Source organism: Falco punctatus (genome assembly GCF_963210335.1).
Source record: "Falco punctatus genome assembly, chromosome: 10".
In the NCBI taxonomy this organism is placed as follows: domain Eukaryota; kingdom Metazoa; phylum Chordata; class Aves; order Falconiformes; family Falconidae; genus Falco; species Falco punctatus.
This window is the reverse complement of record NC_137590.1, coordinates 15,247,654-15,270,347: the sequence shown is the minus strand read 5'-3', so window position 1 is coordinate 15,270,347 and position 22,694 is coordinate 15,247,654. Positions and strand designations below refer to the sequence as shown.

Genomic DNA, 22,694 nt, shown 5'->3' with positions numbered 1-22,694 from the left:
CTGGGGACAGTTTCCTTGGGGATTTCAAGGGGGTGACAAAAAACGAATGGGTGCAACCCTGATTTCTTGCTAGCTGTGGGCAAACAACTTGTTTTCAGCTTATCTTTGATCCCAGCCCCATGGAAATCTCCCAGCTCCTTCACTGAGGAGCAGTGTCACTGTGATGGGACAGCGATGGGACAAGGATGACACCAGCTGCCGCTGCACCTCCTGAGCATCCCTGGGAAGGGCTGGAGGGACTAAACCTATGGCGCAGGTTCATGCATGGGAAGAGTCAGAAGAGCAGCACGTTAAAATAACAGTCTCTTGTTTTATTACCAGCAGAGGAGCAGGTAGGTGGTGGATGGGCACCCAGCTGGGGGGGCACCATGACCTGCCTTCGCATCCCTGCCAGCTCTGATGCCCCAGGGGCTTTGAGGTGCTGCTGTTTTGGGACCCCCCTGGTCCCATACCTCTGCCCTCATCACTGGAGGGGGAATGTGGGGAGGTGACAGCACCCACCCTGCCCCAAATCCTTGGTTTTACGCACCGTTGTTCCTTACCTGCCTGCACGAGCGATCTGTGGCTCTGGACAGGGGGTTGGGGGTGGTGGGGGTGTAACGGCAAACGTTGCTTCGCCTTAATGACGAGCTGGGTCATCGGGACGGTGCCTGGGTTTGGTGGCACCATCATCAGCCCCTGGGCAGGGGGTTGGGTTGAGCATTTGCAAATGCCTGGAGGAGCAGGGCTCTGGGGAGAGCTGGTGGAAGCACAGAGGGTGCAGGAGGGACCACGGCTGGGCACCATGGCCAGGGGACACCCAGGAATCCCCCACCTCACCCTTGGCAGCACCCAGCACCACCCGGCAGCATCCCCGGCTACTCCCACCCAGCTTCTGCGTTGGCTTCCCCGTCTGCCCGCAAACGAGGACAGATGAAGGGTGAGCTCCTGGCACAGCTTCCTGCAGGCCATGGCACCCCCGGCACATCCACCCTGCCTTTGCTCTCGGATTTTCCAGCTCTGATGACTCAGCTCCCTTTTTAACTCAGCAAGTGGAGCCAAGTGCTGGTGGCTTGGCCCCGCTTTTAATTTTTTTTTGGTTGGTTGGGTCATCTTATTTGCTACTGATAACGTGACCTCCTAGGATGCTGGAAGACAGCCCAGTCTGAAGAGAAAACTAAAGCTCCCTAAATAAGCTCCAAGGTACGGACATGAGCTGCCAAGTGCTGGGATGTTGCCCACGTGCATAATGCTTCACCGTCCTGTGCACGGCTCTGAGCCGTCCCGGGAATAACCGTGCTCGATTTGACCGCAATGCCGAGCCCTGCCCATCGTCATCCCCTTTTTTCCATCTCTTTCCCTGTGAACCGACAAGCTCAGGTGGGCAAAAGCTCATCTGTCCCAGTAGCTGTTCTGCTGATTTCCCTCCAGCCAGGAGCCACGTCTGCTGGAGGAAACCTCCCATCTCGGCACAGAAATGTATTCATAAAAAAGAAAGAGAAAGAAGAAGAAGGAGAGGAGCCCGGAGTGGCTGGGAAGCTGTCTCTTCATATTCCAGGCATATGGTTCAGGTCTCGTATCGGCGGTGCACAGCCCATCCCAGAGGTGCTCGATTCACAGTGTTGGTGCAATCTGCCAAACAGACGGATCAGCTAGGAGACATTTCCAAAAGAAGCTGGAACAAGGTGGGAGAGGAAGGAATAAACAGCCTGCAGGGTGGCACGTTCCAGCTCACCCACTGCCAGCCCCAGAGAATCCCATCCCTTCCATGCACAATGCCACTAATGGATTTGGGGCTGTGCACCACTGCCTGGCCCTGTGCACCACAGCCCATCCCTGTGCACCACAGCCCATCCCTGTGCAGTATAACCTGTGCACCACAGCCCATCCCTGTGCACCACAGCCCATCCCTGTGCACTATAACCTGTGCACCACAGCCCATCCCTGTGCACCACAGCCCATCCCTGTGCACTATAACCTGTGCACCACAGCCCATCCCTGTGCACCACAGCCCATCCCTTTACACTATAACCTGTGCACCACAGCCCATCTCTGTGCACCACAGCCCATCCCTGTACACTATAACCTGTGCACCACAGCCCATCCCTGTGCACTATAACCTGTGCACCACAGCCCATCCCTGTGCATTGCAGCTTGTCCCTGTGCACCACAACCAGCACATCGCAACTCATCCCTGTGCACCACAACTCATGCCTGCATACCACAACCTGTGCACCACAGTTCATCCTTGAGCACCACAGCCCATCACTGTGCACCCCACAACTCCTCTCTGTGCGCTGCAACCTGTGCACTGCAACTGATCGCTGTGCACCAGTCTGTTCCCACACACCACTACCTGTGCACCACAACTCATCCGAGCGCACCCCAACCTGTGCACTACAACCCCTCTCCGTGGTCCCCAGCCTGGGCTCCACACCCCATCCCAGCCGCGGCATGGGCTGCATTTGCACCTGCTTGTCCGGCTGGCTGCAGGAGGGGCACAGCCTCCCTGGGGCTGCGCTTCGAAGCCTCTCACCCTGCTCGGCCTCCCGCCGGCCCTACCTTGGCTGAGCAGCTGCAGGTTTCGGACCTCCTCGCGCACCTGGAGCTGCAGGACCTGCTGCAGGACCTCCTGCCGCTGTGCCTCGTGGGCGATGCCCATGCGCTGCAGCTTCTCCCCGTTCAGCCGCAGCAGTGCCCGACCTGCAAACATGGCACAGCTCAGCGCCCAGCTGGCAGCACTGCGTGGTGGGGACACCGACAAAGTGCAAATCAAACAGGAGGCCATCTTCATGCAAGAGCAAAAAGGAGGAAAGGGAGGAAATCCTAAAATGCTCTTTCACCACTTGGACCCATAGGGATGGAGAAGCCTCACAAGGGGCGCCGCTTTTGGGGAGTGCTGGGTGGCAGCTTGAAGTCCCCAGCCTCAGGACAGTCCTGGCTCCAGTAATCACGTAACTCATGCCTGCAGGCAGGAGCTTCCATTTCTCCGCTCCACCTCCCGCATCAGGAGATGTTTTTCCGAGTGCACAGTCCCCGTGCAGGCTGGCCATCCCGGGGGAATGGGGGTACCCATCAAAACACATTAGCATTGCTGCCACCGTCCCTAGCGAGCCACTCTCCTCCAGTCCAGGGGCTATTAGACAAGGGATTTACAACCAGCTTTTGTCCTTGTTTCCCAGCGTACATTTGCTAATGCTGCCTTTGTTTCCCATGCAAGGACTGGCTGAGCTCTTGCATTAGGGCTCTGCATCCCTCCCGGGCTGCTCCAGCACTCCCTTCCCCGCTGCTTTCTCCTGGCTGCTTTCTCCTGGCCTTGGCAGAGCTCTGCCCAGCCATGCACATTTTGCAGTCAGACTGGGACGATGGTCATATGTAGAGGTCAAAGCCACTATCCCCAGGGGGCAAAGGGGAGGAGCAGGTCTGAGGGGTAAGCATCCTCCAAGGACCTGGTCAGGAGCTGGATTCAGACCTGGATGAAAAACATTTGCAACTTGGACTTCAGCCAGACAGAGATCTTCTCTCTTCTGTAAAATTTTTCAATATTTAAAAAACTATTACAATATTCTTACTATATTAATCCAGGTGAGGAGAAGACTCTTCCTCATTTTATAAACCACAATCTCCCCTGGGAGATTTATGCTCATTTTCAACAACCTCCAGCCTGTGCTGGAGTTCACCCCGGTGGCAGATGCCTCCAGGTGTCCCCATGCCCAATGCCACGGTGCCGCTCTAACCCTGGTTGCATCTCCGTGGGGTGAGGGGACAGAAATGGGGGGTATACCTGCCTTCCAAATCACGAACCTCCAAACAGCTATTTTCCAGGAGCTAATGGCAATTCATACCAGATGTTAGGTGGGGGTGCCTGCTGTACCTGTGATGGCGTGGTGGGAGAACGCCTCAACGTAGATGAGATAGTTATGTGGGCAGTGCTTCTTCAGCCATTTGCACACATCCTGCTGGGTCCAGAGCACCACTGGCTTGGCCAGGCTGCCCAGTGTGGGGCTGGTGTGGTAGATGCCATAGTGGTCACAGGCACGGCCCTGTGGGGAGCAGGAAGGGAGGGGATTAGTGGGATTCAACCCTGCAAGGAGGAAAATGCCTCAGCCAGGAGGACAGCCCACGGGGACAGAGGGATGCTGGCTGGTGCCATGGGACCCTGGCGACGCCGGCAGACTGTGGCTTTGCACCCTCTGGAGACCCTGGGCTCATCCTGAAACAGCAGCATCAGAGGAATCAGTGAGGGAGGCGGTGGGAATGGGGATGGGATGCCAAGGTGGGGGTCCTGCCCTATATAGACCCCACACCCAGGAGCTCCCCAGCCTTCCTGCTGCAGGCAGGAGCTCCAGCTCCCACCCCTACATCTCCCAGCTCCACAGAGCATCACGCAGGCTTGGGAGGCATCCCGTGGGTCCCCAGCATCCCCCCCCCCTCACTGGGCAGAGAGGGGCACTTGATGGCAGCTTTTAGTGGGGATGGAGCCAGCAAGGTCCTGGGGGGCAGCGGGTACCATGGCAAAGCCACCCCCATCAGAAGCTGGTACCAGTGCAAAGCTGTCCCTACCAGAAGTCCCCAGGGAAGCAGCGAGCAGCCAGCTGGTGCCCTGGAGCAGGACAGACTCTCCCTTTCTCTCCATCTCAGCCTCCTTCAACCCTGAGCTGCCCAGCCATGATGAGGTCCTGCAGCCTCGCAGGTGTCTAGAGCACCCTCTGAACCCTGCAGCCCTTTCTTGGGGTGCTGCCATGCTGAGAGACACCCAGGATAAACTGGGGGTCACAGTCCTCAGTACCCCAGCATGCCCTGGCCACACTCCACTTCCCAGAGAGCTCTGCTATGCGCCTTCACCTCTTCCCCGGACCGTCTGGGTCCCGAATGCAGGCTGCTCCTTCTGGCACTGGCCACCCGCCTGGCCTCGGTGCCTGGCAACAGGATGGGACCAGCACCGGCAGAGCAGAGCGGATGGAGGTGGAGAAGCAGTGCCCACGGGGAGACGGGGCTTGTCCGATGGCATCCCTCCCTCCACCCCTTCAGCTGCCTGCTGCAATGTCTGGTCTCGCCCCAAGCCACTGAGCAGCTCCATTTCCTCGCCCACATCTCAGCAATTCCAGCCTTGCGAGGTCGTTGCAGCCTGGATTTATCTCGGTACAGAGCAAATCAACGCCTTGAGCTGTAACAGCACAGGGGGACGAGCCTGCTTCTCCCTGGGGGATCCTCAAGGCTGGCTGGAAAATGGGGCTGGGGGATGCAGGAACCCACTGTTTCCTGGGCTTAGCACCCAGGAGAGATGGTGAGCTCGCCCGCTGCCAGCAATGCCAAGAATTCATCCCTGAGCAGCACCAGCAAACACCATTCCTCCAAAGCAGCTCCCTGCACCCAAGCTGCCAGCACTGCTCTGGGCTGAGCCACAGCTGGGTGGGGATGGAAAAGGGGTCCCCACTGCCCGTGACATGGGGGAACCAGATTGCCAGGATCCCTGCCAGCATGGTCCTCACCCATGCCCAGGACACAGTGGGGCATGGTGGCAGCAGTGGCTGCTGCGGGGACATAGTGACACGGGAAAGGTCGACAGCGCTTGGGCTGTGGTACGCCAATCTCAACCACTGCGTGCAAGCATTGGCTAATTAAGCATGCCTAATAGAGGAGCGGAGATAATTAGTGTAACAGGGACTCCAGACATCCTGTGGTTACTGAAACTAATGACGTGTCCCTGAGAGATGCCAGAGAGGAGGCAGTGGAGGGCAGCGGGGTCTGGGACATCTGTCCTGGCCCCATGCCTGGCATTGCTTGCCCCACGGAGCCTGGCCAGCCTGGCAGGGGCTGCTGCCTGCGCCCACAGGAGCATCTGGGCTTGGGAAGGGACTTTTCCTCAAGCAGAGCTCACCGGTGACAGCTGGGGATGCTCAAGTGAGAGAGAAGGCGGCCAAGTTGGGAGGCTGTGAATTAATAACCAAGGAGTCCGTCTCCAAAGCAGACGGAAAATGCAATAGGCAACACACAGGATTTGGTTTCCCAACCAAACCCTCACCTTTGAGGGAACCCCTGGCAGCTGCCCACCCCACCAGACACATCCCTGGAGCTGCCTGCTGGTGGGAGCAACCCCAGCTCCTTCACACTCGGCTGAGTGTGCCAGGGCACCCGCTGTGGGGAGGGGGAGGCGATTCGCTCTGGATTCACTAACAAGCAGCGATGAGAAATGGGGGAAATAACGGCCAGCTTCCTGCGAGCTTCCCACAGCTATTATCCTCCTAATCCTCTGAGACACAAGGGAAGAGGTGACAACACAGTTTCCCTGGGCACGCTCAGGTCTGCAAGCGTTTTGCCCATCAGACACAGCCCCACGCTGGGGACCCATCTCAGCATCCCTAAACCCAGAGCTGCCAGCTCGGGGTGCATCATCCCCCCTGGTGAGAAAAACCTCCTTGGTGGGTCCCTGAGCAAGCCCCTGCACCCCCCCGGTGGGCAGGGGAGGTGTAATGAATTACGGGCTCATTTTCCAGCTGGCTGAGCTGGCTGTCTCTCTGATAAACTCTCAGCCATGAATATCGAGCACCGGTGCGGAGAGCGGGCAGGAGGCATGGTGGCTGCTCCTGCGGGGAGGCAGTGGGTGGCTGGGGCGATTTGGGTGGTGGGAGCCATCCCTGGGAGCTGCCAGGAGCAACTTCCCTTCTCTTGGGCATTTTTCCTTGCTCACAGCAAAATTAAAGCCTTCCCCCCACCCTACAGAACCCCCCTGGGAGACAGCGCACGGAGGCAGACGAGGCAGAGCCATGATGCACACAGCTGGCACCCGGAGAGCGGTGCCCGTGCAGGCAGCACTGTCCCTGTGTTTTCTGCAGAGCTGCGAGAGGGAAGGAGCCATCGGGGTGTCTGGAGGGCTGATGAGGACAGTGCCACCAGGACAGGGGACACGGCACCCCTGGGGCTGCTGCTCCTGTGAGCATCACAGCCTGATGGTGGGACTGTGCCCATCCCCGTGGGACCCTGCTGCCCGTCGATGCGAAACCAGCCAGGCCCTCAGGATGCAAAAGCACCTCCATGTTGGCGGCTGGAAGCCAGGCTGTTTGATTTCCCCCATTTTCTTTCAAGCAGTCACCGGGTGGATGTGCTGCCTCTGAATGTCACCCCCAGGGCATTGGGAAGGGGTTAGGAACCAGGAGCCACGAGCTGGGAGGATGCTCCTTCCCATGGCTGTGCAGAGGCAGGGCAGCAGGAGAACCGCTGGAGACCTTCAGCTCACAGCCTCCTTAGTGCCACAAAGTTCTGAATTTTAGGAGGACCATGGCCCAAACCTGGCTAAGAGGCACACCCAAGTTCTCAGGGATTTTAAGGTGTTATAAGGAATTTGGTTCTGGTGCATTTACTGTAAAATTGTATAAGTCCCAGCTCAAAGTGTGGAGGGGAGGTGACGCATAGAGCTCACCCCAGCACAGCCCCCAGCCAGATGATAATAATTAAATTATTATATTTATATATATTACTATAAATAAAAGCCAAATAATCATGAGGGCTTTCAGCAAAACAGGATCTGAAGGCCTGCTCCTGCAGAGAAGGAGAAGATGCTCCTGCGGGGAATCGATGGGGTGGGGGACACGGGGAGCTGCGTTGCCCTGGCAGCCTGGGGCAGGGGCCGGGGGTGCAGTGGGTACCTGCGCGCCCTCGGTGCCCGGCTGCCGCAGGAGCTTGACGGTACGGCTGCTGTCGGCCCGCTGGCTCCGACCGTCGTGCCAGGTGAGGCTGCTGCCCGGGTTCCTCTGCAGACGGTAGTTGAGGTTTTCGGCCGAGACCGTGTGCTCCAGGAGGCTGCGGCAGAAGCTGAAGTGAGCGGCGGCGGCTGTGGAGGGAAGGGGGGTGAGAGACAGCCGTGGTGCCCACCCACCCCATGCTTGGGTACCCAAACCCATCTCTGCTACCCCACAGGACCTGCTGAGGTCGGGTTGTCCCCTCCACTGCCAAAATCCACCCCTTCCTGCCTTCCCTTCCCTTTGCCAAGGAGGAAATCCATGAGCCCAGACACCCGCCAGCTGGTGCTGGGAACCAGCAGGTGCCGACAAGATGTTTGCCCACACCAACGCCTCGCGAGCGATGCTTGTTTCAACACCCACCCGCCAAGCAGCCGTGGGGGCCCACAGCTGATCTTCGCCATGTGGTTATAACCTGCTCGTCACCACCGCTCTGCCGGGTGGGACGCTGGGAGGGGGTAAAGAGCCACTTTCCAGGGACCAGGCTGACGTTAAACTGCTGCCACCGAGGGATAGGGAACAGATAAACCCCACCCTGGGCACCCTGATGGAGAAGGGGACACAGGTTGGTCCCCCCCAGGGCAGACCATGGATGCTTGGGAATGGCTGCTGCCCCATGGGTGCCCAAACCTGCGCACCCAAGCGATGGCTGAACACGTGCCAACCCATCAATGACAACTTGTGAAGAGCCATTTACCCACAAGTAGTTTTTGTCCTTCACTCCTTGTGTTTTAATAAGCTGGGAGTATTTGAGTTGCGATAAGGATGCAAAACTTTCCTTTGGGGGGGGTGTCTGAAGGGACCCAGCTGCTGTGAGAGGGGGATGCATGTGTATTAGGGTCTCACAGGCTTGTCTGCTCCAGGTACAAGCTGTCCGGCTTGACAGAAGCAGTGCTGATCTGCAGAAGCAAAGACCAGAGAATCTCTCAGCTCACCTGCTCCCACCACAGGAAGCCAGGCAAGGCATGAACCACCACCGAAAGCAGAGCAGCACCCGAAGGAGATCCACCTCCGGGGATAAGCCACTCTGGAAGAGCGGAATGTCTGAAGAGAACCTGCTGCAGCTCGTTTTCATCATTAGTGGGTTTTAAGAGGAAAGAGGTTTAAAAGAGACCTCTCGAGCACACCCTTGTGCAAGAGGAGGCCAAGCGGCCAAAAGAAGTGAAAACGGAGCAGGAAACGTTGTAGAGGTGTCTGTGTGTCCCAGATTATCCAGACCACATCACACCATGTTGCACACCCAGCAAAAAGCACCACCTTGGGGAAACTGAGGCAAGGGACCTGACTGATGGCTAGGGAAGTGATTTTAGGGAAAATAAGCAGAAGGGAGAGCCACGGAGAGGCTCGATGTCGAGCAGAGGCGGGGGTGGTCTCTGCCCCTGTCTTGGTGATGGGGATGTTTCCAATGGCTTCCTACACCCTCAGCCCCCCCCCCCCCCCCCCCCAGACCCAGCGGGTGAGGACCACAGTGGGTTGTGCTCCCTCCAGCTAACAACACCCAAGATGCACATGCACCCAGCTGTCCTGCCCCCGGCACCCTGAGCACCCAGCCCTGCTGCATCTGTGCTGAGCTACCCCTGAGCTGAAAACAGCTTGTCCTACTAGGTGTTGGGGGCAGATACGGACCTGGCAGGTCCAGAAGGGCTGATGGCAGAGCTGCGCCCTTCGGCTGTGCCAGGGCTTCCCCAGGACTCGCTGTAGAAAGACTCCCTTAGGGAGCGGTGGGGAACGGGGCTCTGGCCATCATCAGGACCTATATCCATAGGGGGCTATAGAGCATCTGCCATCAGCAGCAGGATGTGGGCATCTATGCTCCTCCAGCAAACACAGCTGCAGGCAAGAGAGCCAGAGCGAGAGCAGATGGGAGCGGGGAGGTAAAGACAAGGGAAAACAAGCGGATAAGAAAGGCAGGGCCGGGGGCACCTGTGGGGGCAGGCAGCTGCTGCCCTGGAGCCCAGAGCCCCCAGCAGCTCCTCCGGCAGCTCCTCCGCAGCCTCCTGCTCCACCAGGCCAGCCCTTAGGTCCCAAATTTCCCATCGCCCGGCAGCACATGGGTGAGGGTAGGGGGGTGCTGAGCTCAGGCACGAGGGAGCATTTCAGAGCAAGGGAAGGTGGGGGGCAGAGGACCCCCATGGCAGGGCAGTCCCCAGGCCAGCTCCACGTAGGGACGTGGAGGTCGTGCTCTTCTCTCCTTCCCCTGCCCTGCACAGGAGCAGCCACAGCAACGCCGCGAGCACCCAGACACCCTCCATCCCCTCCGCTCCTCTTTCTGCCGAGCTGGAGGCTGTGCCTGCCAGCCAGGGATACACACGCAGCATCTCCCCGCAACCCTGCTGGCCCCGCAGCCCCCCGGCCATGCCCTGCAGCCCCCCTCACCTGGCTCGGGTGGTCCCTGCGAGCTGCGGATGGAGGAGACGCAGCAGAGGGACGGCCGGCCCTGCTGCATCTCGGCGGGAGGAGGGACGCGAGCGAGCGCTCGGCACCGGCTGTCACGAGCGCAGCTCCATCCCTGCCTCCCTTCATACCTCGTCCACACCTGACTGCCTCCCCCGATCGCCTCCCTCCTGCTGCCAACAAACAGTGGCTGCACGCTCACCCCGGCTCCAGCGCTGGGCAGCCCCCAGCTGGCCTCACACGGGGAGGGGGAGGATGAATTACACCCCCTCCCTGCTGCCCCGTGGGTGTTTGATCCGGAGAGATGCTTGGCGTTTTCCCCATGTGCTCCCGCCTAATCCCATGGCAAAGCCAGCTGGCACCGGAATGGACAGGAAGCCTGGGGGGGCTGCTGCGGGGGACACCAGACCCACTGGCCACCAAAGCACCCGGGCGCTGAGCGGAGCTGTGGCGAGCTTGTGTGTGGCAGCACCGGGGGCACCGGTGGCTTGGGGCATTCAGGATGCAGAAGGAAAAGAAAGAGGTAGCGCGGTGATAAGCATCCTTCCTGCCAGAAGGTCTCAGCATGGTCTGCTCCTGCACCCGGCAAAGCTGTCATCATCATGGCCACATTTGGGGTTCGGGCAGAAGGGGGGTCACTGCAGCTGGCGGCGCAGGTTGGTGAGCAAACACTGTTCTGAACCGTGAAACGGGGCTGCGGGGGCCTTCAGGCCGGCTGAGCTCGAGCTGGAGCGGAGCGGGGAGAGCTTGCCTCTGGTACCCCAATAGCTGCTGTACCCCCATCTTCCCAGGTCCCCACAAGCTGGTCCATGGTCCCTGTGCCTCATCTGGCAGCCCCGTGTGAGGGGGCTCGCAGGCTGAGGAGTCGCTGCCAGCTCATTTTCTCTTGGTGGCTTTTTGATCCATTTTGGGCAACTCTCCAGCCACACAGGGCAGGTGGAGGAGGACTCCAGGGGCTGGGTCACCGCAGGGGGACCAGCAGCCACCTGCCCTGGGCGGTGGGACAGGGTCTGCGGCAGCAGCAGGGACAGACACCACTCCCTCCCCTCACCCGCCGCCGCTCCCTTTCCTTCTCCAGACACTTTTATGGCTGGTGAAACGTGAGCGCTGGAGAGGCTCAGTGCAGCAGCAGTCACTGCTGGGGAGAGGGATGGGAAACCTCCCTGGGATGGGGACCTTGGGGCAGGACGGGCAGCATGCACCGGTGAAAGCATCCCTGGTGGGTCCCAAGGTGGGCACGGGCTGAACCGCCTTCAAGCTGCCTTTCCATGGGGGCTGCTTGCCTGTTCGCCCGAGAGCGGGGTCTGCCCTGCGGGAAGCAACGGCAGGCGGCCAAGCTGCAGGAGGAGCAGGCAGGGGCACGGAGAGGGGAGCCCAGTGCCTGGACAGGCAACACACTGCCTGCATCCAGCTCCCCCCTCTGACACCACTTCCCAGCATGGCCTCGGGGACATCCTTGTGTCTCTGACACCATCACACGCGTGGGTGAGCCACAGACCTGCCCTCCCGCTGGGGATGTGTCTGCAGGCAGCTGCGCTGAGGGGCAGCCAGGCTTCCCGGGGTCAGTCAGGCTTCCCAGGATTAACAGCAGGCCCTGGGAGAAGCTTGGAACAAGCTTCTCAGTGAGTGAAATCCCTTTGTCACTTTGCCCAGCACCCAGCGTCTGGGAAAAGAGACATGTGGCACCTAACAGGGCCGGAGATGTGTCTATAGCCGGGGAAGGACTCGCGGGGAGCTGGCTGCCGCTCTGGTGTTCCTCCAGACAGGTGAAGGGTGGATGAGACCACAGTTCTCTGGGGACACCTAGGATGGGAACCCACTCTGCTCATGGAGCAGCTTTGTGAGGGGCTCATCCTGCTTTTAGCGGCATCTGTATAAGCCGCCAGCCTGGTCGGCATCACCATTGCCCTGGTTCCCTCCATCCCTTCCATGTGGCTTCACCCTGGTGCGGGACACAGCTGCTGCTTGCCCTGGGGAGACAGTAATGCTCTCTGTGACCCCCCAACATGTGTAATCTTTGAAGCTGTACCCATAGGATGTCCTTAGGGACCAGATTCTGCCCTGAACCATACCCTAAGACCTGTTGGTCCCAAGGAGGACGAGACCCACATTCAGAGAGGACTGACACCCCCCGAGCCTCTCCAGGTTCCCCTGGGGCATACTCGGCCCAGGCCCTGGCTGCGATGAACGTTGCCCCAGCGTTCCCCTCTGAATTCTCTGCTCGCTGAGATGAGACGGAAGCCCCATGCAGGGATGGAGCTCAGGCCGGCGACTGTTCACTGCTGGTCCTCCAAGGAAGAAGGAGGAAGGGAACAAAAGGCAGATGCTCTTTCTGTCCTCCCGTGCCCTGGGTGCACATCGGGAGAGCATGCACAGGCGCTGCCTGCCTGCACGGAGGGGCAGGCAGCCCTGCCACAGGGACCCCTGGGGCACAGCCTCGGGGGGGACTGTGCATGTCTTTGGGGGTGTCTGTGCTCCTGATCCCCCTGTGTGTACAGCCAGAAGGCCCCTGAGCACCCCAGAATGGGGGATCTCTGTAGGGTGGGCACCCAAGGGAGTGTGGGGTGAGGGCAGCAGGCAGGACTGTAGGATGGCTCTGGGCAGGGCAAGGTCTCCGGGCAGGAGGCAGGCACAGGAGCCCAGAGGAATGGACACCCCTGCCTGCAGGGAGCCCCCTACCACAGTGACATGCTCTTCCTGGGGGTCCTGCCCTGACCCAGCACCCCCAGCCCTGCCCTGCCCTGCTCTATCCTCACACCTGCACCCCCCCGCTCCAGCCAAATTTCCCTGTCCATTTCACCGGTACCCCATAATACTGGGGGTAGGGAATGCAGACAGACCCTCCCCGGGATGTTGAGGGGAGAAGGGGGGATGTGGAGGGGCAGCCCTCCGGAATGGAGGGAGCAGCAGCAAGGAGGGGATGGAGGGGGCAGCACCGGGGAGGGGATGGAGGGCAGCACCCCGGGATGGAGGGGGCAGCACCGGGGAGGGGATGGAGGGCAGCACCCCGGGATGGAGGGGGCAGCGCCGGGGAGGGGAGGGAGGGCAGCCTCCCGGGATGGAGGAGGCAGCCGCCCAGGGACGTGTCCGCCGCGTTTGGGGCTGGAGGAGGCGCGTCCCGCCGTGCACCTGAGCCCCCCGCCCCGCCCGGTACCTTCCATGTCCTTGGGCTGGCCGCAGCTCATCCTCCGCGCAGCGGGGCCGCGCTCCGGCGGGGACGGAGCCCCGTGCCCCCAGCGCCGCCGCCGGCACCGGGCGCTCCCGGCCCGCCCCGCCCCGGTGCCCGCGCCGGGGGCGGTGCCGCGCTCCGCCACCCCCGGGCGCTCCGCCCGCCGCGCCGCCAGCCCGCCCCGCGCGGCCGCGCTCCCTCCGCGGGGGTGCCCCGAGCATCCCCCGACCCCCGCGTCCTGGGCAACATCTTCCCGATCCCTGCCCGGAGGCTGTGGGCATCATCTCCTGGATCATGGGCATCATCCCCCTGATCCCTGCTTGGAGGCTGTGGGCATCATCTCCTGGATCCTGAGCATCACTCCCCATATCCCTGCCCGAGGCCACCAGGCATTATCCCCTGTATCCCTGCCCAGAGGCTGTGGGCATTAGCCCCCCACATCCCTACCTGGAGGCCACTGGGCATCATTCCTCCCCTGGATCCCTGCCCAGAGGCATCGGACATCACCCCCCAGATCCCTGCCTGGCTGGGGAGACAGGTCCTGGGGACACCAGGGTGCAGCGGGCACCGTGCACAGATTTTTGCTCATTTGCAGCTGGCACAGAGCGCAAAACAACACCTGGCTCTTCCCTCCTCCCCAAATTTCCCTTCTCCCCCTGCCCTGCAGCTTCCTGGATGGGAGCCAGCAGGGCAGGTGCAGGAGGCTGCTCATCCCTGGGTGTGCTACCTGGGTTCTGGTGGGCGGCCTAAGCATGACTGGGCACCAGCCAAACCACACCGGAGCAAAGCACACTGGCATGGAGCTGAATGGCATCACAGTGTCTGTCACTCCTCTGGGGTGGCACCCCCACGGGTATTTTTGGAGGCACCTTCCTTCAGCTCTCACACCTGACTGCCAGCCAGGGGCCGTCACTGTCAGCCTGTGCAGCTGCAGGGGGGGTGGGGGTCTGGCTGTGCACCCTGTGGTTATCCCGCGCTGTAGTGGGACAGGGAGAGGGACACTGCTGAGCGCCCAGGATGAGGACAAACAGATGCCTGTGCCACAATGCCTCACCCTTGCAGGTCATCCCCTGACACAGACCGCAGCACCAGGCAGCATCCTTGCTCTTGTTTTAAGAAGAGGAAAATTCAGGCTTGTGGGATGCTGCTTCCAAGACCCCGCTCCCTTCTTAGCGGATGGCTCCGGCAGGGTTAAGCACATCATGGGGTGATTAGCCGCTGTGGGCTGGGGCTGTAAAGGTGCAGTGGGTGGCAGTGACCCTGCACATGGCCACATACCGAGTTTGTGTGGCTGTGCATGGTGCTGGTATAGCTATGGCATAAAACCGACTCAGATCCAGGCTACGCTGCTGTGTGCATGCGTGCAGCACTTGCAAAAGATAAATTCAGCTCCCCAAATTAATACGAGTTTTCCAAAATTTTGGATGCTGGCTCAGGAGCTGCTCTGCATGGGGCTCAAGCCCCTGACCAGGCTCGATGCCAAGGATGTCAGCTCAGCTCTGCACTGCAAGCTGACCAGGGCTGCTGCTCTTGGTGAGCCAACACTGCTGCCATGCAAGGAGCAGGGACATTGGGCCATGAATCGTGTGTGTAGCCTGCCAACAGTCCACTAGCAAAATACTCCCCAGCTCTGGTGTTAGCATTCCTCCTCCTCCCGCTGAAAGAGAGTGGTCAGGGCAATACTGCTCATTGCAGGCATCCAACTCCATCAAATAAAGAAAGAACCTATTTCCATCACTGAAGTTCCCAGTTCTCCCTCAGTCTTTGTCTACACACAAAGCTTTCAAGCTGTGGCAGACATCTTCCAAGAGAAATATGGTTAAAGATGGGCCTTGGCAGGAAAAGGCTAATGTTGCTTGAAAAATGTGTGCAGATTACGCCAAGCTGTTATTAAAAATAAGTGCTGCACTGTTTCCAGCCTTTGCTTTCCCTGATTTTTCTGGTTGTAATTGCACTTCTCCAGGAAAGGTTTCACATGTCTGGGGGAAGGAATTTGTTTCCTTTTTATCATCTGAAAACAGGTCGAGTGCCCACCTACCATCCTGAGGGTGCCCGGTGATGCTGCGGTGGGGTCTGGATGCCTGGTGAAGCCCAGGCTTCTCATCCATCTGGAATTCCAAAGGATTTTCAGAGAAACTGAGCCTTGGGGCTGCCCAGGGAGGGTTGGGGAGATGGTGTAGTCCCACACATCCCCATGCCTGCTCCCTGCTCCAGCCATCCTCGCCTGTTACAGCATCGAGCATCATTCTTGGGTTATCAACTCAACTGCTCCCATGGTGCAGCATCTCCCCACCAGCCCCAGCAACAATGCCTTGGGTTTTGGGCTGTCACTGGGCCTTTTAAAGTCTAATTGAGGGCTTTCCATGGTTAAACAGGAGTTAATTAACGGGGAGGGGAAAGCCCTAAACCCAGAGTCTAGCTTGGGAAGCTCAAAGCATCAGTCAGGGGCCCCTTATCCCCATGCATCGATGGGGTGGGAAGGGGATGAGCCAGGGACACCGGCTCCAGGGGGCCATGGAGCTGCAGGTTTCCCCTCCACGTGCATATGGATTTGGAAGGGAGAACACCAATATTACTGTGGGCCCTGTCCCTCCCCTTCGTCAGCCTCTGGAGAGGGTGCAAGGATGGGATGATTCAGCATGTTAATTTTTCAGAGAATAAAGGAAGTAATTAAACATCAGCTTTCCTCCCGCCGCAGCCCTGCGAGGATGAGAGGGAGAAGATAAAAAGCCTCCAGACGGAAGTTATTTGTCTAAGGAGAAAAGTGGCTAATTTCTCTGTTGCTTTGCTTGTCTGCTCATTAATGAAAACCGCTCGTCAGCAGGAAAGAGGAGCACCCAGCAAGAGGGAGGAACTGCACCATCCATCAGTGGCCGGGCAGGTGGCTGTCGCTGGCCTCGGGATGTCCCATCCCCATCGGGTTGTCACCTTTGCAAAGTCCCCTGCAGCTCCTGATGGTGGGGCTGGGGGCTGTGGATACAGCCGGGTGTCAGGGAGCCCCCCCTTACCACAGTCCCCTGGGCTGGAGACCAGCGCTCGCAAGCCGAATGCCACGGAGAGGTTTTCCAGATTCCTCTCCTTGAATTTTTTGTGCAAAGAGTTTAAAATGAGTTTGCTAAGGCACTTGCAGGGAGATAGAATCACAACCAGCTTTGTGCCTGAAGCTTCCTGCCTGGTGCAGGATGATGGATGGTGTTTAGCTCAACTGGGCACAGAAATATTTAGTGTTATGAAAATCTCTCCCTGAAAATAATTTATTTTCATGCTGATAGTAAAGAACCAAACCTCTTCTCTGAAGGGTGCGGGTTGCTTCAGGCGGCACCGAAGCTCCAGCTGATAAAGCCCAGGTGATGCCTGCGTCTCCCGTCACCCCTGGCCCATGCAGTGTGAGATCTGCGCCTTCCCCGGGATGATGGTTTACTGGCAGAGGACAACCGAGGCATCACTCCCTGTTTTCTCTTCCCTGGGACACAGGGCAGGGCTCAAGACTATGGAAGCTTTTTCATTTGGAGGTTTATATAGATATATTTCTAATTGGATTTTGGCATGTCACGGTTATTTTCAAGGCAGCCTGTAATTATTTGAGAGTGTAGCCCAGATCGCCTCCTTTCTCTCGGCACAAAGGTGTTGGTTTTTTTCTTTTAATATTGTTTCCCAAAATGAAATTGTGAATTTGCAACTTAATCCAATGAGAGGACACAAGGGCACAGCGAGGCGGCGTGATTCACGTTTCCCAGCTTCATAATCAATTCACAGCAAGAATAAAAAAGTAAAAGCAATATTTTCATTCTTTGCAATAAGAAAAAAGAAAATATGTATTTTAAGAAGCTGTTCTATGCTTGTGGGTATTTTATGAGCTGGGGAGGTTTTGCTGGTCCTGCTGTACCTCAGCCCACCCCATGCAGAGATGCTGAATACCGCGGGGATGCAGAGGGATGCAGGGCAGCCCATGCATCATCTTAGCACGGCCGAACCTCCTGGCAAACCCGGGGCTGTGGCAGCGGAGGGCACTCAGACGCTATTCTCAGTCTTTTCCTCTCCCGACTGGAACCTGATGAAACTGCCCTTAGTTTTGTTTGGTTTTCTTTACATGTTGCAATTTTTTGAGGCCAAAATCATTTCCTCCAGCTCCATCTGCTCTCCATTAGGTAAGTGAAGCTCAAGCAGGTTGGATCCTGCCGTCCTCACCAGGGATACCGCCCCAGGCCAGGCATTGCCGTCACCCCAGCACTGCAGTTGTTATTCCAGTGCCCAGAATGGGCACAAATAAAAACCATCATCTGAGCAAAGTTTTCCAGCATCTAGCAGCTAACCAGCATGAGGAAGTTAATGACCGTACCACGGCCCCATTACGCCTTAGCAGTCTGAAGTTCTTGGTTTTCTTCAAGCCCGATTTCAGGGCTCGCTAGCTGTATTCAATTGCTTACGGAATCCAATTTATTATTTACGTTGCAAGGTACAGCCCGGCTTGAATTGATTTGCTGTGCTCTGATTGCCACTGCACGCTGGTGTGGCATCTGGAAACTGGTTGCTCACACAGTCAGGCTGCAAAATTAGCGAATCAAAAGCTTGGGAATGCCAGGCTTAAAACTACCTGTGCGTGCCAGTGCTCTGCGTTCTGCTGCCGCCTTTGGTTGTGTCTCTCAGGATGCAAGGAGAGCTGGTCCTGGTGGGGGGCAGTGGGATAGATGGTTGGTGTTCCCCAAGGGTTGTCACCCCCGTGCTATGGAGAAGATCAGGCGGCTGCAGTGTGTCACCCCTGTTTAAGCATCCCGAGTCTGGGGAACAGGAGGGGGCAAAGTGACACCAGGTTTTAGGGAGGAGCTGAGGATGAAGCGCAGAGCAGACAGTGATGGGAAATAACAGAACTGGGAAACAACTGCGAGCCCTGGGGTTTCGAGAGATGCTTAGCAGGCCTTCACCTTCATCATCACCATCACCTTCACTTCCACTTTCATCATCATCTTCACCTTAGCCTTCACCTTTACATTCACTCCTTACCCTGCCCATGGTCGGACCTTGCAATGCCTTGGGCATCAGCAAGGAGCAGAAATCCCACAGACCCAAGCCTGTTGCTCTGGGGCAGTGCAGACCAGGGGCAGCAGGGGCTCAGGCAGCCTTACTGATGGCTGATCCGTTGGAGATGGACCTGGACCAGCAGGCTGGTGGGCAGGACCACGGGCACGCTGCCCTCAGCACAGGAGCCCTCTGCACCCGCTTCATCCAGCTGCCCAGATGTGCATCCCAGTGCCATCACCAGGCACTCTGGGAAATGTTGGTCTGTCTCCATGAGCTTTTGACTTTAGACTTCCCCTGATTAAAAGGCGATTTTAACGAGTGCTGTTTGGGTAGCATCATTAGCATGCTGCTGGCAAGCAGCACATGCCCTTGAGCTTTCTCCCATGTGGGGATTATTCCCAGCAATCCTCCAGGTGACACCAGCTTCGCTCTTTGGATTGCCAAGGGTGAGAGCTCCATGCTGAAGACCCTTTAGCAACCTCCGCTAATTGTCTCTGAGATCTAAGACAGCTTTGGGGGAGATGTTCAAAGGCACCTCGCCCCCTCCCAGCTGTGGTGAAGCTCCCTGCTGCGCATTGGTGCTCAGCTTGGGGTGCAGAGGGGAGCAGATGGTGCAGGCGTGTCCTCGGGGTGCCTCTGCACTGTTGCATGAGACTAATTAAAATTTCAGGAAGTATATTTACCTAATGCAGAGTTGATTTCGTTAAGTAGGACATCCTGTCTTCAGAGGATTTCATGGCACGGGGTGATAATCAAGTGACAACAGGCTCCAAAAGTGTTAATTTATAGCTGAGCCGACAGGGATTAAAAAGGAGCCCCTGTTTTAGTCTGTTCTTGCACTTCCGCATCTGGAATCCAAGTAGTCATCCCATTTGGAAGTGCAAAGCAGCAGCACCTCTGCCCAGCAAGCACCGGGCCAGCTGCAGGTGCAAATGTGCCGGGGGCTGCTGAGGCCAAATTTGGTCTCTTTTACCTTCCAGGGCTCCGCCAAGGAGCTTGCACTGCTCTGGCTACCCCTGGGATGCCCTGTCCCCATGCACAACACTGGCCTCGGCACCAGCACACAGGCAGGTGATGCTGGCATGGGGCTGGTTTTCTGCTCCGGGCCTGCAGACAGGAGTTTTGCAGGCAGGAGTTTTGCAGGCAGGCACCGGGAAATAATGCTTGGGAATGAGCCCTGCCATTGGTCCTGCCCTGCAGATGCATTCTTGCTGTACTATGTGATATTTAAAAACATGAATTTCCAGCCTCTGGAGAACCCTGGGGTTTGTTTTCCCGTTGTCCTGGGAGAAGCCGCTGCCGCCTCCGCTCTCCCCGGGGACACAGAAGTGGCTTTGTGCAAGCGACGGGGCCGCGGTGACCCCTCTGCAGCAGCCCCAGCCACGGGCTGGGCAGCTCCACACTTGGCTTTGGCTGGATCCTGAGCCGCCTGGCCCTCAGTACCATCTGCAGTAAATCAGCTCATCCCTGCAGCCCCATCTAAGTGATTATTTTTCACTTTCAAGCCTTTGTGAGCAATTACGTGTCGACGTGCCCCGCATCCCCTGCCCACCTTCGCTGTTCTTAGCGAGGCGTGTGGAAACTGCTCGGCACATCCCAAACCCGCAGCAGGGGGATACGGTGCATCCAGGGGAGAGGAGCCACCATCAGCGGCTGCTGTTGGTGGCTCCGTTCCTCCAGGGTTGTATTCCCCTTCCACAAAAATGCTGTTGCGGGAGATGAGATGTGCTGTGCTGACATGCGGACCTGGCAGCGGGTCTGTGTGGGTGGTGCATCATATTTGCACGTTTAACAGGTGCCGCTACCCCTTTGCCCCTTTGGATTTTGTTGCACCAGGGAGGAAACCTCTCCTCCCTGCTCCCCGCCTCGTTTCACGGTGGGTTTGCACATGGCAGATGCCCCGCTCCTTCCCACCGCCACACCGTGGGGACCAGCCACCTCTTGCTCGATGCCCACAGTCGCTTTGTTGTGTCCAAGGGGGAGCTCAGGGCTTTCTCCCCCACCTCGCTTCCCACACCACCACCCCCCAGCTGCATTAATCAGGATAACTGCTGATTAATAATCCCGCGGGGCTTCTGGCCAAGTCCCTGCAGCAGCCTGGTGCCAGGGCTTGGGTAGCAAAGGGAAACTCCAGAAGAAACCCATGGGGGTGTCCAAAGAGCAAGAGCTGGGCTGGTGAGGATACTTGAGGACCAGATCCTGAACTGCTCAGCCCTGCCACGCTCCACCACCATGGGAAGATCAAACCAGAGCTCCCAGTGCCTCTGGTGCACAGGCTGAGCAGGATGTGCAGCTGCTGCCTGGCTGCTGGCTCTCCCCTGCACTCTCCAGTACATAACAAATTCCGGGTCCATGCACACAGATGATTAAAAATCATTTATGATTGATTTTACTCAACCTATAAATTATTCTGAGTTTTCTCCTTGGTTGGAGCACGTGTGTGCTGCGAACACCATCCAGCCGTGGAAGAGGGGAAACCTTCCTGCATATGGAAAATCTGGATTTGTGCCGGCCTTATGTGAGGAGAGAAGATTTACAGCCCCACTGCCAGCCGGGGCTGGGGTCACCCTGCCGCCAGCTCCCACCTCAGCACTGCTCCTCAGGGACCAGCCCCCAGCACGAAATTCCCGCAGCTCCCACAGGCTCAGCAGTGTGGGCGCTTCCCTGCTCTCCCCATCCCTTCCACCGCTTCCCTGCTGGGCTCCGGGGCTTCCCGGGGGCTGTGCCAGGCAGGATGGCTCCCCTTCCTCCTGGCAGGGACCGGGATTTACCCACCCCCCAGTGAAGACCTGCTGGGTGTCACCTGGCGCTCCATGACACGGGACGTGCTGGAGCATGGATGCAGCATAAAAATGGCCCTTGGTAGATAGAGGAGGCCGGGCTGGCTGGGATAGTGGTGGCTTTCATTAACCGTACCATAAAAGCCACAAGATGTGGTGGGAGCTGATGGGTCCTTCTCCCGGGTCCAAATCTTGCCCCAGCAGGGAAGTGGTCCCCGGCTGCATGGCTGCACCAAGGGCTTTGCAAGACAGCAGTGCCGGCATCTCCTGCAACAGGAGCGTTCGCAGGGCCACTGCTCCGGGGGTCCCCCAGCCCTCCCTGGCACTCGGGATGCTCCCAGTGGCTTTGCCCTCACTCCAGCATGCCTGGCCGGCAGAGCTGGGATGCTGCAGGCCCACCCCCACCCCCCGCCACCCCAACTGTTTGGCAAAGGCAATTTTTTTTTTTTTCTCCAGCAAAACCCAAAAATAGATTGATGGGAAGCGGCTGGGCTTCCATTAGCATGCAAAATGAGGCGATTTGTCTTCTCCGCAGCTGGATCCTGCTGGGAAAGCTGGCAGGGGCTGGCAGTGCTGGGTGCTGGGGAGGGGTGCTGGGATGGGGACAGCCCCCAGGCCAGCTCCTTTGCACCCCTCCTGCCGCCCTTGTGGTCTGTGACCCCCAGCCCCTCCCGAGGGACGAGGGGTCTCCGTTACAGTGAAGCACGGATCCCAGGGCCGCCTGGAGACATATGAGCAGCAGCTGATTAATCCTAACACCCCCGGGGTGGGTGGGCGAGAGAAACCTGCCCGGTGCTGCTGGTGGGGAAACTGAGGCAGGAGCTGCTGGGACACCCCTGGGGGGCCAGCGCCCTGCACCCTGAGGGGCCGGAGCTGTGCCCCCACCCCACGGGGGATGCTGCAGCCCCTCAGCGTGGCTGTCCTGCCTGCTGCCATGTGGCAAAGCTGGGGGGAGAGACCCCGGGGGCTGGGTGTCCCCTGGGTGCTGGGTGCCCACACAGGTTCGGGGGGGGGGCTGTTGGAGGGAAATGAGGGAGGGGGTGGGGCAAGAGTGCCCACACATGTGTGTGTGCCCACATGTATGTAGGCTGCACCTGCGTGGGATGCTGGGGCTGGTGCCAGCAGCACGCATGGGGGGCGAGGCGCGTGTCACCCAGGGAGGGATGCACATGTGTGTGCAGGCATGCAGTGTGGGTGGGTGCGTGTGCCATGTGCATGTGTAACGTGTTCACATGCAATGTTTGCATGTGTCTGGTGTGCGATGCACGCATATATGCGTGCAATTTGCCCATGCGATACGTGCAGTGTGTGCATGTGGGTGTGTAATGTGATGTGTGCAAAGTCTCCATGTGTGTGTGCATGCAATGCATGAATGCAACGTGTCGATGCAATGAGTGCAGTGTGTGTGCAGTGTGAGCATGCAATGTGTGCATGTGGCTGTGAGATGTGTCCATGTGATGCGTGCAATGTGTGTGTGCAAGGTGTGGGTGTGCGATGCTTGCCATGTGCGCACAAATGCACACGGGCATGCGTGCAGATGCACGGGGTACGTGCACGCAAGCACGTGCCCACGAGCACGGAGGCACGCGGCGCGCACGCGGGGCACGGGAGCGT

General features: G+C 58.5%; 1 protein-coding gene across 1 annotated transcript; it reads right to left on the bottom strand.

The window, feature by feature from the left end:
- Positions 1-290: 290 nt before the first annotated feature.
- Positions 291-22,554, bottom strand: SAMD10 (sterile alpha motif domain containing 10). Its single transcript, XM_080404035.1, is given in 6 exon segments — positions 291-1,611; positions 2,542-2,682; positions 3,854-4,022; positions 7,626-7,810; positions 10,095-10,182; positions 10,185-22,554. Coding segments are annotated over 6 exon segments (705 nt in total). The 5' UTR covers positions 10,242-22,554; the 3' UTR covers positions 291-1,546.
- Positions 22,555-22,694: the final 140 nt, after the last annotated feature.